Source organism: Sciurus vulgaris (genome assembly GCF_902686455.1).
Source record: "Sciurus vulgaris genome assembly, chromosome: 10".
Lineage (NCBI taxonomy): Eukaryota > Metazoa > Chordata > Mammalia > Rodentia > Sciuridae > Sciurus > Sciurus vulgaris.
The window spans coordinates 22,577,368-22,594,465 of record NC_136470.1 but is presented as its reverse complement, the minus strand read 5'-3'; the positions used below and the strand labels follow the sequence as shown (position 1 = coordinate 22,594,465).

General features: G+C 31.0%; 1 protein-coding gene across 1 annotated transcript in view; it reads left to right on the top strand.

The window, feature by feature from the left end:
• The window catches only part of NCAM2 (neural cell adhesion molecule 2), a 506,280-nt gene that overhangs the window by 459,431 nt on the left and 29,751 nt on the right, over window positions 1-17,098 (top strand). The window contains exon 16 of the mRNA XM_079155716.1: window positions 14,885-15,089. Within this exon, the coding sequence (XP_079011842.1) occupies window positions 14,885-15,089 (205 nt within the window). The remainder of the gene's footprint in view (window positions 1-14,884; window positions 15,090-17,098) is intronic.

Sequence of the window (17,098 nt, the reverse complement as noted above, 5' to 3'; positions counted from 1 at the left end):
AGACTAAAAGCATTTAAGACATATGTGTTTATTATTAACTTGTAGCTGCTTTTAGTTACTAGAGGACATGAAAGAGTGAACATTGTTTTGATGGAATTCTCAGTCGATACATGCATGTTAGTCATTGCCTTGAAGTCATCCAAGCATCACTGTATTTTTATCCATTTAAATAGACTTTAATTTTTGGATCTGTTTTAGTGTCACAGAAAAAGATTGAAAGGAAGGTGGTTTCCAAAGACCTCATGCCTCCATTCATACTTTACTGTATTTTCTGTATCAAACACCACATAGGCACCTTTGTGACAATTGAACCTGTCACCCAGAATTCACAATTTACATTAAGGATTACTCTTGATATTTTATATTTATGAGCAGGCAAACATATAATGACCCTGTCTCAAAATAAAAAATAAAAAGAAATGGGGATGTAGCTCAGTGGTAAAGCCTCTCTGGGTTAGATCACTAGTAGCCCCCTCTCACTATGAGAGAGAGAGAGAAAGAGAGAGAGAGAGAAAATAAAATATTTTCTCTGTTCTTCCTCTTTTTTTAAGTAGAAGTTTTGTCACATACATAATGTGATATTCAATGTAGATAAGATAATAAATATTTCATTGTAGATAAGATAATAAATATTTTGGAATTTACATATTCCAAAATTCCTCATGGTTTATAATTGCTCCAGATTTGTTAAAATGATATCTAAAAATATTGATTTCTGAAGTTTTAAATAATTTGAAATGTTTATCACAAGAGAGCTGTATTCTACTCCTTTGTCTTTAGCCATGTTTTTTTCTTTTTCAAAATTAGTTTAATTTTGATTCTTAAGTTCAAATCTCTCACTTCAAAAATTTGAAGTTTTACATACAAATTTCTAGGAAGTATATATATTTATATTTTAGGTTGTTTGCTTTCTATTTAGAATTATTTAAAACAGACACTAAAACCTTAAAGCAGATTGGGAAGATATTTAAATAGCAGTGTTAAATTAACATGGTGGATCACTTAAAATGTTATTCCAGTCAAAGGTATGCAAAACAGTTACACGTAATCATACACATATATAATTTTATATTATACATATTTATATTATATATTTATATTTACATTATATATAATATATTTTTATAATATTAGGCTCTGGTGTTCTAGTATATTTTAATGGAAATTATTATTGTTTGTTCAGTCACTAATCACTTATAAGACTGGGTCTAACTGCTTCCTCACCTCTCCATCCATACATGCATCAGGGAATTGGCATGCTTGTTTAGACTATGGAAAGAAATGGGCGGGCAATAGGAGAGAGGCAAGGCTGGCATAGTTCCACAGCCACTACTGTAGCACAGACTTCTAACTATTCTTACAATAGCAGCAGATTCTGCTTCCTCAGCTGAGGACATTTAAAGAAATTTTTTGGAAAAGGATCACACTTTCCAAATTTTGTTGTTGTTGGCATTGCTAGTTTGTTGATTTTATTTTGCTTGGTTTATTTGATTACGTATTAAATTTCAATACCCATTCTCCTTAACCTCCTCTTTCATCAGTTAATGAAGCCCAGTTCCCACCATTCATCTCCCACATCCCCTCTTTAGCATCTGTATATACTTGTTAATTTCAAGGGTAGCATATATTTTTGTACCTCATTTTTGTTTTATCCACGTTCTGCTAGAAATCGAATCCTCCTATAAAATGGAAGGTTGCTTCTCACTCTTCAAAACTTTCTCAATTGTATTCTCTATCTTGCTTTCTTCACTAGCCATGAACTTTATGCTTCTCCCATATTTCTGTTCTGATTTTTGCTTTGTTTGTTTATGTTGTTGTTTGTGCCAATAAGAAAGCGAACACATGAAATTCTAAACTGTATGTCTTATACCTTCCAATATATTATGATCCTCCAGAGAAGAGAGTCATCAGCCTTGTCCTTATTTGAGTTTTTGAATAACATTGTGATACATTAAATGATGAGGATATACTTTTTAACCAATTTATCCCTGGGTAGGAAAATGTGATTTCTTGTAGCATTAGACTGCTAGAATATGCATTGAAAATATATTTAATTTATAATTCTCCTTTGTATGTAAACATTTATAGGAAAACAATGTTAGGAAAATATATATAATTTTAAAAATAAATACTATTTAAACAGTATACAGGCTTATAATCTGTTTCCATAACTAAATCAAATGTCCTGTGTAAGTTTTTTCTTGCCCTGCAGCAGATATTAAAGGGAATAAAAATAGTTTGGTTGACCATTGTTTCCTTTTATCCTTACTCCTCCAAAATACTATCTCCAAGTAGTGCAAAGTGATTTTAAATAAAGGTTTGGACTGCCACTTATCTTATATGTAAAACAATTAGCTATACATGTGACAGAACATTATGAAGAGCCATCATGAATTACTGGAGAACAGAGAAACAGTAGTGAAGAATAAGTGATGGGAATATAGTCTTTATGCTCCCCAATAGGAGAGGTGTGTGAAAATAAATTTTGGTAATAAGCAATTGGTTGTCTGTATCAAGAGCTTACAGACAATTTATGATTCTGCTCATTTGAGTGTGCATAAATTGGTACATATAAAAGATAAGAACACTTTATAAAATTGTACTGAAAGCAACCTGAGTATTTAAAATATACATGGATAACCACATTAGACTTTACCCATACATATAATAATGTTAATGGTGGCTTCCCGCAGCGTCTCCTTGGCCACACTTAGGAACTCCAGCTCTTGATGCAGGCTGCTCTTGGCCTATAGGGCCTCCCTTAGCTTCTCCCCCTGCTTCACATGTTTCCTGACCACCTCTTGCAGTTCTGAGATACGCCCTCCTCCAACATAAGTTAGATCAAATTCCTGACCCACCTATCTTTAAATATAAAATAAGATGCTATAACTCTTGAGTCCTCTCCTACCACTCAACTCACCCTATGTGTACGTGACACTTCCCCCGGCAGTTATCTCCTCACTGTCCTCCAGAAATACCGCCTCACTCCCTTTACCTTTGCATACACCACTTGCTTCTCCTAGAAGGGCCTTTATTCTCTTCTCTGACCAGAACTTCAGACCAGTGCAGGTTTCACGTGCTTAATGAAACCTCCCTATGTCTTCTAGGCCGTCAGTCTTTCCAATAGCTGGTCTCCATAGTGTTTAAAACTGCTTGCACCTGAATGAGAGTCACCAGATTGTTCCTTTATTTGTTTATTCATTGTCCTATCTCCTCCTTTGGTACTGAGCACCACTAGGGCAAAGATTCTGCATTAATTAACTTTATATATTTTTAATTATCTACTGTTCTCATACATAGTAATTGCTTAGTAAACAATTTGATAATGTTCTGCAATAATCAATTCTTAATATACATTGGTAAATTAAATTTAAAACTTGTATTCTTTTAGAAAAATGTATTTAATAAATTCATTATGAAAATATATTAAAAAACATATATTGGTAGATTTTGCTCACAATATTTAAAAACTGAAGTTTTCAAATTCCTCAAATAATACGTGGATGCTACTAATACTATTATCAAAGAATTTAAAAAATGTAAAAACTTATATGAAATAAATTTCAACTTAAGTGTATTAATGTTTAACCTGAACTTTACAATTTATTTTTGGACTCATTAATGAAACTCTAATAAATTCAATATATGACTATTTGAAAGCAGAACAAATTATTTTGCAAGATACTAAAAACTAAAAATTCCTCAGACTAAGCTGGTGTGATTTCAAACAAATATGTACTGTACTCATGATTATAATGCAAATTTTATTTTTAACATTTTATTTTTAAATTTTCATACTTAAAGACTTCTCACAATGTTATCTATTAAGAAGGATTTTTGTAGTTTTCTCCTTATGATAACAACACTTTCACAACTATTACAGATTTTACTACCATTGCATATTTTGCCTTTAAAACATTCTTTAAAAATTGCGCAAAACATGATCTGCCCACAGTTCTCAGTGAATTCTCTGTGTCATTTTATATCTGAATAGCATAAACTTGAGTGAACTTTAAAAATTGCTAGTAGGTTTATTTCATGAGGAAACTGAAAGACGTAAATACTTCTTAAAAAAATTTAGTGAATGATATGAGCATTTCAAGATATGGCAAATTAAAAAGATGAGGATGCAAAAGCAACATAATCTTTATTTTAGGGAGGCAATTTTGATTCATTTTGTATTACTATTTTGAGAGCTTTCATCTTATTTTCTATTTTATGAAGAGGAATTTGTCTGAAATAACAATAAAGTAAACATAACAGTAAAAATAATGAAAAATTAATGATTCACAAAGAAGACAAAATATATTATAATTAGAGTATACCAAACAAAACAAAGCAAAAAACAAATGATAGGATTCATTTTGACATAACTATAGAAGCATGGAAGCATGTTTTGATTTAGTCCCCAGTACTTCCTGTTACCCTGTCTTTTTCCCTCCCCCTATTCACTTCCCTCTTGCAATTTACTTATAGGTTTTTTTTTTTTTTTTAGTTAGTGTCTTGTGGATGTGAAATGAAGCTGAGATTCACTCTGGTATATTCATATATGTACATAAGAAATTAGGTTGGATTGATTTCACTGCCTTTCCCTATCCCATCTCTCCTTCCTTCATTTCATTCCCCCATGTCTACTCACTGGTCACAGTTAAATATCTACGTAAAACTGGAAGAATGGAAATGATCATAAGATGTAGACCTTAAGAAGATAGTTCATAAAAAATAGTCGTATTTCAAAAAGTTTTGAGGGCTGGGGATATAGTCTAGAGTAGAGCATGCACTTAAAATGTGCAGCACCCAGCAGTGCAAATAATAATAATAATAATAATAATAATAATAATAAAATTAGGTTTAATTAAAAGTTGTAAAATGTACATATGCACTTCATGATTGTTTTGACACATCATAATTAGTGAATATTAGGAATGTTTGAATGTTTATAGTTACTAACATTTACAAAGAGTTTAGGTAAAAATCGAGAAAGTCTTTAAAAATACTATAAACAAAGAATGAATAAGAACTTACTTCCAACAAAATTTCTGTAAAGTAATAGGTATGGCAAATAGAATAATAACATATTTATGTAATGCTTTCATACAACATTTGAAAGGAGCATTTTATTTAGAATGCATAGGCATTGGTATTCACATTTTATCAATGATAAAATCGAAAAAAGTATTCAGATATTTTCAATGAAAATGTATGGATTGAAAATGGGTGCAACAATCTACTGTGTAAAAGAAGTTATTAGAAATATAGTTATATATATCAACTTTCTAAATTAATTTTGATGTTTTATAAAGTGCATTGCATAATTAGGTGTGTAAATATATTATGTTACTGTTTAAATTTAAAATTAAAATTTATTTGGGAGGGTACATTTAATCTATCTCTGAATGTGTGGAAGAAATATTTTTTAAAATAACCTAGAGGGGATCCAAATATAAAATCTGATCATCATTGCTATAGAGTTTCTAGCTTAATTTTAATTTTTGAATAAAATGAACATTATATTTTAAATCATCCTTGCTCATGCAATTTGCCATGATTTTCTTCTTTCTAATTGATACAGTAATGGGTGTTGATGGGACATTGGAAACTTCAGTTCTTCAAACATTTGTTTTACACAGAAATTAAATTTCAATCAAAGTTTAATATTTCCATCGATTCAGGGATACACATTGGATAGTGTAAATGCTGGAGGAGTCTCCTCATGAAACAGAAATGTGGTGTTCAGAGAAATGAAAAAGATGTCACATCAATCACAGATTACTAATGTCAGTGATTTCACATGAAATTCAGTGAATTTTAAAACCCCTGTGAATCAAAACTTTTTTTTTTTTTTTTTCTGTATGCGATTACAATCTCTGCACATGGGATCTGAATCTCCTGCTGTTTCAAATATATAGAAATGGGTGTTGGGAGATGAAATTGATCAAATTGTGTTTTACATATGTGTAATAGGTCATAATGAAACCCACCATCTTGTATAATTGAAATGCACCGATAAAAGTAGATATTTTGGAAAGAATTTTCCCCAAATTCTTAAAATATACTACAATAATGTGTGTATATATGTGGATTTATGGACATTTATCATACTCCATTTGTTTAATTAAGAAAATGACTGAAGTCCAAACATACATAATTTTTAACTAATTAAAATTATGCAGAAGTATATTTTTAGTAGGTGTGATCATCCCTGAAAGGAACATATCATAAACGTATAAAACATCCCTCTACATACTTCCTAAGGATTAGAAAATATGTTAGGTATCACTATGAAGTTCAACAATGACAATAACATTCCTAGATATTCACAAATGAAAGTATTTAGGCCTTTTCCAAATTGTAAAATGAATATCCCCACTCAAGAAAAATATTTCCGGTACTTTTTAAGTATTTAAGAGGAAAAAAATTACCTAGTCATTATGTTATTATTTTCAGTACATTTAATGTTTTCAATCAACATTTTAACTTTTTATATATTTCCTGATATCTTAAACTGAAGTTATTGAACCTGGATTTTTCACATTTTTCATATGCATCTCAAAGAAGATGCTTTTATTCCTGGGGGTGAGTACTCAACCACTGAGCCATATCCCCAGTCCTATTTTATATTTTATTTAGAGACAGGGTCTCACTGAGTTGCTTAGCACCTCGCTTTTCTTGAGGCTGGCTTTGAACTCCAGATCCACCTTGCCTCAGCCTCCTGAGCCACTGGGATTTCAGGCATGTGCCTCTGCGCTCAGCAAAAAAAAGGCTTTTGTATATGTTTTGTAACATAATTCCTAAAAATATTTTAAGACCTCTCAAAAACAGTTATGTATTATCTTTATTATGTTCTTTCAAAGCATCAAGTTTATTCAATTGCAAAATGAACTCTGCACTCTTTAAATGATTCAAGTTCTAAGAATAATTTGTCATGTTCACTGAATCTAAATTCCCTTTACAAGATTGTTCAACAATATTATTGAATATATTTGTGTTGCTCTTTATAAACAAACCAAAACATTCTATGAGATTATAATTCATTAGATTCAATTGCAGTGATATGCAAATTTTTGCATCTTATTTATTTGGTCTTTCCACATACATCACACACATTTTTATGTAGACTTATACATTTTTTTTTATCTGATGCTTTGAAGTTATCCCTTAGAAGGATGAACCATGAACAGATATGTAAGAGACAAATGGACTCTTCTCTATCTTCCTGTATACTAATATAGTCTATGTTTCCATATTAAAGGTTATATAGTTTGTAATGTCATGATGAATAATTGAGGCTTTTTAAAAATGTTCTCTTTGCCTTTCATAATTTCAATCTACTTGCTTACTCTATTGAATAATATTGCTCATCCAAATAGCTACCACATTTATGGGAGCGACAACCAATCTTCATCTCAAATCTCTTTAAGTTTTTCTCCATGTCTTATCACAACTCCATATTCTGAAATCCATCTTCAATCTACTTAGAGAAGATTATATGTACAAAAAAAGAAACATAGTTAAACAAAATGGTAGTTATTTAAGGAGTCAAAATGGAAGGAAGGCTGATTTGTTTTTATTTTTATTTACTTATTTTTGTTGTGGTGCTGGGGCTTGAACCCAGGGCCTTGTGCTTCCAAAGCAAGCACTACACCAACTGAGGTATATCCCCAGCCTGTGTTTTTTCTTTTCTTTTCTTTGCTTTTTTTTTTTTTTCCCTCCCCGCCAAGGGACCAGGGATTTGAACCTGGGTCCTTGCACCTGCTAGGCAAGCACTTTCCAACAGGAGCTACTCCTTCAGCTCTTGTTTGTGTTTTTGTACTGGAACCCAGGGTGCTTTATCACTGAGCTACACACATCCATAGCCCTCAGCCCTTTTTAAACTTTGAGACACAGTCTCATTAGGTTGTTTAGGGCCTTGCTAAGATGCTGAGGTTTGCCTTTAACTTGCCATCCTCCTGCCGCAGCCTTCTGAATTATAGGAAGGCACAGTTGCATCTGGTTAAGGCTGAATTTTTTTTTTTTTTAATTTCTTTTTTTTTACTATTTATTTATTTTTTTTATTGTAAACAAATGGGATACATGTTGTTTCTCTGTTTGTACATGGCGTAAAGGCATACCATTTGTGTAATCATAAATTTACATAGAGCAATGTTGTTTGATTCATTCTGTTATTTTTTCCCTTCCCCCCACCCCTCCCACCCCTCTTTACCCTCTATACAGTAGTTCCTTCCTCCATATACTTGCCCCCCTCCCTAATGAATCTATTAGTAAATTGGTTTTTGAAATGGTCAGACAGGTATGGTCACATACATTTAATTTCATGAGAAGTTCATTGAGTAACTCAGTAGAGAATGTTATAAGAGAAATAAAATATATATTTAACAAATTTCAATTTAACTTTTTTTTTTTTTCTGAATTTAATACTTATTTTCTGATAGAAACTAAAGTACAATGACATAAACACCTGGGGAAATAGATCTATTGAGGTAGTAACTGCGAAATGTCACGGAGTTGGAATGATGCCGTGAGCAAGAAGTTACATAAACTCAGTCAGACTGGTTCTCCTGTTTGCTGTCTTTTTATATTTGTATTTGTTCTTTTTATTTGAAACTTTGATTTTTCAAAGGACCCCAGTACATGTAGATGTACATGATGCTGAGATTCTCGGAGGAGTATTCACATATACATAGGAAAGTTAGGTTGGATTCATTCCATTGTCTTCTTATTCCTATCCTCCCTCCCTTCCCTTCTTTCCCCTCTGTCATGTTTTCTTTAAATAACAAAATATGAGGCGAATATAGATGTTTAAGCTGTTTGATTCCCAAATTATTTATTCATATTTTAATGTAAAGTCCATTTTTCACGAGAATGATACTAAATGAATGCAAAAAGAGAAGCTGGAAAAAGAAATACAAGTTATATAATTTCTATTCTGGAATTTCATTTAATAGCTATTAAGTAATTATTACTTGATTAATATGAAAGGTAAATGGATACTGAAATTTGTATAGTAATATTACAAATTTCAATATATCTACCATATTGTATTCCTATATTTTTAATATTTTTATGGTGACTACCCAATATATAATATTGACTAAAACAGACACATAAAAATCAAGGACCTGGAATTAAATAGTTTTTTCATTTCTAAAGTTCTAATATTTTATTGTATGTTTTTGACCACTGACTTCCCTGGACCTCAGTGTTCCCATCTGTAAAGAAGACCTGATGATACTGTTATGTCTAAGTAATGGTGTGTCAATGATATTATGGTATTAACACATGTGTAAATATTCTGAAAACTTGAAAAAGGAAAAAATAAATTTAAAGTTCTTTAAAAGTTTACTTATACTCAATTCCAATTTGTTGAACAATTAAGCCACAATTAAATTGCACAATTAAGACACAACTACATTACAAATTAAGAAATTATTTCTCAAAAAAATAATTTATAGCTAGTCCTCACATCCTAGTACTATCATTTTATAGGTGACTATAATTTTATTTTTAAAAAATTAAAGTGTCAAATAAAATTTCCATAACAGAGTAAATTGGTGGTAAAAAAATAAAATATATGGCTTTTATAGATATTATAGTCTATCTTATAGGATACAAGCAATATAAGAATCTGAATATATTTTAAGCTAATTTTTTAAAATAGAAAAAATTCTTTTTTATATATATAAAAATATTTCTTTTTTATTAGAGCATTTAATTAAACATAGCATTTTGCCTTCAATTTGACAAAATTGTATGTGCAATGAATTTGATTTTAATTCCAAATTGCCCCCTACACACAATTCCTCTCCTCCTCACTCCCCCTATTTTCCCTCCCCTACTCAACTTCCTTTCTTGTACATATTCATAAATGTGAAATTTTCTTTGGTACCTTTATATATGAACATAACATAATTTTGTTAAATTAATTCCATATTTCTTCTCCTTTTCCTTTCTTCCTCACTCCCTTTACTAATCCATTAGTAATTAGTAATTAGTAATCCTCACTCCCTCCTACTTCTAATCCATTGGTCTTTCTTATATAGCTTCATGGTTTCCAAACCCTTTTCTAGCACTCTTATTTCTCTTATTTTTTTCTAGCTTCCACACTGAGAGAAAATACTGAACCCTTGATTTTTTGAGTCTGGCTTATTTCACTTAGCATGATTTTCTCCATTTCCCTACAAAGGAATTGCTTCATTTAGCATGATATTCACAATTCTATCCATTTATCAGAAAATGCTATAATTTTATTCTTTGTGGCTGAGTAAAACTCCATTTTGTGTATATATACCACATTTTCTTAATTCATCCATCTCTTGTCAGGCATCTGGTTGATTCCATAAGTTGGGTACTGTGAATTGTGCTGCTACAAACATTGAAGTGACTGTATTGCCATCATAGGCTGATTTTAGATCTTTTGGATAAATACCTAGGAGTGGGATACCTGGTTCACATGGTGGTTCCACTACTAGATTTTTGAGGAGTATCCACACTGCTTTCTAGAGTGGTTGTAATAATTTGTAGTTCTCCCCACAATGTAAGGGTGTAGCTTTTTCACCACATCCTAGTCACCATTTATTATTATTCTTGTTCTTGAAAATTGCCATTCTGAATGGAGTGAGATGAGATCTTAGGGCAGTTTTGGTTTGCATTTTTGTAATTGCTAGAGATACTTAACATCTTTTTCATTTATTTCTTGATTATTTTTGCTTCTTCTTTTGAGAGGATTCTGTTAGTTACTTTACCCATTTACTAAATTGGACTATTTTTTTTTTCACAGTCAGTTTTTTGCATTCTTTATATATTCTGCATAGTAATCCCCTGTCAGAGGAGTATCTGGCAAAGATTTCCTCCCGTTCCTTAAGCTCTGTCTCCACTCTTAATTGTATCCTTTATCCTAAAATGCTGTGCAGAAGCATTTTACTTTGATGCCATTCCATTTATTTTTCTTGGTTTTATTTCTTGAGCTTAGGGGGTGTTGTTAAGGAAGTTTGAATTTGTCTCTATTCTTTTCCATTGGTCTTCATGTCTGTTTTGATGACAATCCCATGCTGTTTTGTTATTGTACCTTTGTAATATAATTTGAGAGAGGATATAACATTGCCTCCTTTATCACTTTTCTTGTTCAGAATTGCTTTGACTATTCTGAGTCTCTAATTCTTCCATATTAATTATAGGACTGAAGACATATTTTTTCAAAGATGAATATTTATCATATAGACTTATTTGATGTTTACTCCTATCCTCTGCAATGACAAAAATATATTTATTTTGACATAAAAATAAATTTAAGGGCTGTGGTTGTAACTCAGTAGTAAAGCAATTGCCTAGTGTGCATGACACACTGGGTTCAATTCTCAGCACCACATATAAAGGTCCATTGACAACTAAAAATATTTTTAAGAAATAATAATAAAATAAATAAGTAATTAAATTTAAGTAAACTTCAAATTTTATTCCCAATTTAAAAACACTGTTTCTCTAGAAAAGAATAAAGCATTTTTAGCATCACTATTCCTTCGCCATAAGATGCTTTACAAATTCAGTTTTTCTAAAGATAAAAATGAAGCAGATCAATATACGTATTTATTATAAAAAGTCACAAATGAAATATTTATCATTTGAAAACCAACCAGTCAAACCTACATTATTTTTAAAAAAGTATATCAAGAGAAGAATCTTTATTTAAAAGAAATATTCTCCTTTAAGTTGCTGATGAAAAGAGTCATGTTTACAGGTTATTTTCACATTTAACTTTAGATGGTCTATTTTCTCTCCAAACATAATTTCTGTAGAATTTTTTAATAGCCTAGCATAATAATTATGATAATGGTTAATACTTGTTAAATTTTTACTTTGTGCAGGGCAATAAGTACTGGGGGTTGGTAAGCATATTACCACACTCACAAAAAAAATACCTTCCTAACACCTTTCGAACTAGTTTGTGCTTCTTGTTGTTTTCATAACTTTTCCCATTTCAATAAAGTATCATCTCAGTCTTGGGAAAATTAGATGACTCACCACATGAACTTACAACAGTGATTGAACCAGGGTTTTCTAAGCCCTGATGGGCAGTGCATTTCAGTACAAAGGGAGACTTTACACATAGAAAAGGTAAGTGTGAATTTCTGTAATAAATCAGATATACTTTCATTGACCTATGGAATTTATTGCCATTAACTTTGTAAGAGGAATATATATGGGGTACCAGAGATGTAACTAGTTCAAATCAATAGGATCAAGTCAGAGTAGCCACAGAGGCCTAAGCCTAACCTGAGATGTCCTTTACCACTCCTCATTTCTGAGTTTTATGGTTGTTGAATCATGTTCAGCATATTCAAAAAGATGATCTATTAATTTTGATGAAAATATTTTAGCTTTACAGTAATCAAACATATTTCATAGTTATTTATATTCATTATTAAAGAATAGATTCAGAAGAAAATAATTTCAATTTGGAAATGGGTATTAAGAACATATTAACACTTTTAAATTAACAGAAATTGTAATTTTGTTGATATTTTATCATAAGGCATTAGTTTTTTTGTAATTTAAATTTATCATTTAATTTTTAACTAAATTTATTTTGACTGATACATGCAAATATAATAGTTGTACACATTAGGGGGATTTATGTGATGTTTTGATACATGTACATATTATAAAATATTTATTTGGTACATTTTTAGCTGCATATTATTTATACAGAATGAAGATTTTCATTGTGACATATTCATATGTTCACAAAACCTTAGCTTGGTGAGTTCACCCCCCAATTCCTCCCCCACCTTCCTGACCTCTCTCCCCATAATTCCCTTCTTCTATCCTGGTGGTCTTTCTTCTACTTCATGGTGTCCATTTTTACCCTGTATTTTCACCTCTAGCTTCCACATTTGTAATAAAATATACTTTTTTCTGTTAGTCTTTTTTGTTCAATATTATGATCTTCAGTTCCATACATTTCTGTGAAATTACATATTTTTTTCATTTTTATGACTAAGTAAAACTCTATTAGTTGTTTTTAAAAATATTGCTTGCAGATATATCTTTGGAGATTTAATAGCTTCTGTTGGAATCTCATTCTTTACATATTGAGATTTTGAACAACAACCAAAAAATGTTTTTAAAAGATAATAAGTTTCCATGGTGAAAATATTGCTTTTTTTCACCAGTTATTCTTCAAAGTAGGTTCTTATAAGAGCATAATTATATGGAAATCAGTAATTTTTCTGAATATTAGCAAAGCATTTCTCCCAAATTTTCACCAAAATAGGTAGCATGTAACGATTTGGTAGGGGGATTTTGAAAGTGCCATGAAAAATATTATATTTTCTCCAAAGCTGCTGTATAATGATGACCTGTTTCTCTTATCAGAAAGAAAAGCTTATAAAGCAAATTATACTCTAATTGCATAAGTTCTGAGTTTGTATAATCAGTGCTTAAAGTATTCTCCTTTGCTCTTGTGTAGATGCTGTAGAAGTGCATTTGCGTTCTACTGCGGGTGAACCAAGAAATGGACTGTATGTAGTGCCAGGCCAGCAAATCACAAACACAATGATTATTTTTTAATCTAGCTGCAAACTCCAAGAATGTTAAAAATCGTAATGAGTTATACTGATAAAAAGTAAAATTAATGTGGATATGAAACTCATTCTGCAAGGAAAATATTCAGGGTAAACCTGCAATGGTAGATTAAGAATAAAAACATTTCTTCTGATTTCTGTGAATCGCTATTTCTTCAGTCATTATTAAAATTAGCAATATAAATTTCAGGATAAGACAGAAAAAATTTGTTATATATATTTTTTACAAATCATTTTCTTAAAACCCAAATTTATGTCTCCACCTGTATTTCTGTTCCATATCAGTAATGTAAAGAGCTTGCCATTTTCATGCTTGGTAATGAATACATTTCATTACTAAAAGGAATAATAACAATTTTATAATGTGTAATCAAATTGTTAATGTATATATGCTAATCATTTCAAGTGTTTATAAAATTATCTTACATTATCATCTTTTTTAGATAGCACACTGTCAAGTGTTTATATTGTTATAGCTGTGTGGTCTTCCCTTGTACAGATACATAACAATTTACTTACCTACTTGCTTCCTTCTTAAAATTTCTATTTTATCATTCAGCATATTCCTTTTTATTCTCAATCATCTCTTCTGTGAATATTTTCTGCATGTCATTGGGAAATTCCTGCAGCCATATGTCTTAGAAAATTGAAGCTCCTTACCTATGTTTTCGTGATATGACCTTTCATGGGCCTCAAGTATCATGACTTGGTAAAAATAGCCTCTAATCGATTCCATTTGTTAAAATACTAACTGAAAAATGAAAGCAAACCATTTATTCTAAAATGATGATTTTTAAAATATTCATCAGTATTTTAAAATGCATTCTCTGTCAAAGCAAACTGCTTGGAGACATCCATCTGTAAGTTTAAGTCCTAAAACTAAAATATTTCCGTAAAGAACATTTATGTAACATCTCTCTTACAGGATCTTTGGCTGTATTTTCCTTTTAACATTGTAATGATCCATAATGACAGTGACTTTCTGATAAATTTCAGTTTGGGATATGATCATATTCATGATCTTCCCCACAGGGAATCAAGAAGTATATTCAAAAGAGTTAGACATTTTTAAGAAAAGAAAGTTTTTTAAAAATTAAGTCATTAACTTGTCAGCTGCTTAAAATATGGTTTGAAAGCCAGATAATAGGTCCCAACATTCATGAAGTTGAAGTATGCCAGTTACTGTCACTTTTTTCCTCTTTATTTGAATATATACCTTGGTTAGGATTAATTTTTAAACTGATTGTTTAGATTTTCTAATTAGGATATTTAAATGAATTTTTTTTTTATTTTTTATTTTTAAGACACACTGTTTAATGGTCTTGGACTTGGAGCGGTCATTGGTCTGGGAGTTGCGGCTCTTTTGCTAATACTTGTGGTAACAGACGTCAGCTGCTTCTTTATTCGACAATGTGGGTTACTGATGTGCATCACCAGGAGAATGTGTGGGAAGAAAAGTGGCTCCAGTGGCAAAAGTAAAGAATTGGAAGAAGGAAAAGCTGCATATCTGTGAGTATTACGCATCTGTACCAAATACCATAGTTAAACTTGAGTGCTTTAGCTGGGGACTTTGTCTTCCAAGGGGAGATTAACTGTAAAGGCTCACTGCCTGGTCTAGGAACCTCAGTCTATATAGCCTTCAGTATAACACCCTGAAGAGCCAAATGGCTTTACACACCCTCTACTCAAATATCAGTCTCAAAATGGGATCCTCACTGAAAAGAATCAGTCGTGATTTAATGATAACAAATGAGTGGATATATAAATAGTCATACAAATGTGTTTGTTTATGATTTCTCCCATTTTCAGTTAATGTTGAATAAAAGAAAAGCATCAAAAGTAATTGGAATTGATAAAAACATAAAATCATATGGCACCTCCTGTAAGTGTAACACGTGACTACATATAGATGACAAGATTTGATTTTGTATAGATCAAGTTGTATCTAATACATACTATTAAAGACTGAATTTACACTTCCAAATTTTGATTAAAATATGACTACATGTTAGAATTTTGAGATCTTTGTGGAACTTCCTTTAATTAAATGGAATATGACTTCTAAGAAAATATATAGAGCTGAATATTTTAGAAAATACCTTTTGCTATGATTTAATATGTTATGCATATATCATATCTTTAATAGATTTGTATCTAATCTCAAAATGTTTGATATAGAAAGTTCAGAAAGCACATAAAAGCATCATATATACACATAATGTACGCCTGAATAAACATATGAGTCTGATACACGTATGTGTGTATCAAACCCTAGGACCAAAAATGAAATTCTTAAGGGTGCAGGGCATCTAAATTATTAATCTTAAAAATCTTCCTATTGTATACATTTGTAACATTTCAGTATGAATCTTTTCAACCAAACAGAAGTGAATTTTACAATGAACACTTATTTACCAACCATTTATTTTTATAATTAACATTTTATTTTATTTCCTTTATAACACATTATGCTCATCGAACCACATTATATATTAATTTTGAAAAGTCAGTATAGATAGCGATCACATAAGGTCTGCATGTTGTTACATGAAATTCAAGATATTTAATATTGTCTTTCAAATAAAGCTAAAATACACAAAATGTTCTGTTTGATGAGTCTTGGCAGATGCTTACTTCTGTGTAATGCAAAACCTTTCAAAATTCATAGACTTTTAAAATGTTTTTATTAATGCATTATATTATACATATTATTAATGCATAACCTCAGCATCATTTGTTAAATGTTCTTTTGTGTTACTATCCAGTAAATCCACCCCAACCTCCCTAAATCCCAGTCTACCACTATTCTTTTTTTACCACAAATAATTTTTGCCTGATACTAAACTTCATGTGCAAGAACTCACTTCAATGTGTACTAGTATTTTTAATCTACCATCCTTCATTCATCATGTTTTTGGATTTATTCATTTTTTTCTGACCACCAGTAGTTAACTCCTTTTTATTACGGAATAATTACTATTCTTTTTTCTTATGTATGTTTAACTATGAGAGGAATCCTACTATTTTACAGCCTCACTTTTCTTGCTTTTGTTTTTGTTTTTGTTTTTGGTGGTGGGGATTGACCAATCCAGGGAATTTATCACAGAGCTAAACCCCCAGCTGAACAACTCAGGGGTTTTATCACTGAGCTACATCCCAGCACTACCCGCTCCTCCTTTTTAATGTGGCAGGGTCTCACTAATTTACTAAGGATCTCTCTAAGTGGCTGAGGCTGAACTCAAACTTGGGATTCTTCTGCCCCATCCTCTGGAGTCTTTGGGATTAATGGTATACATGACTGTACCTGCCTAAAACTTAGTTTTTGATTAAATGTAGTTTTATTTAACAAATTAAATGGACATAAGACAATAGATATTTTATATAGCACATTTGTATAAAACTACAACATGCTGAATGCAAGAAGTTCAGAGAGCACATGGTCTGCTGATTGTTCTCATTTGAATGTTTTCATTCTTGTGAAAGCAAATTATTATTTAAAGTATAGTCATCATAAGCAC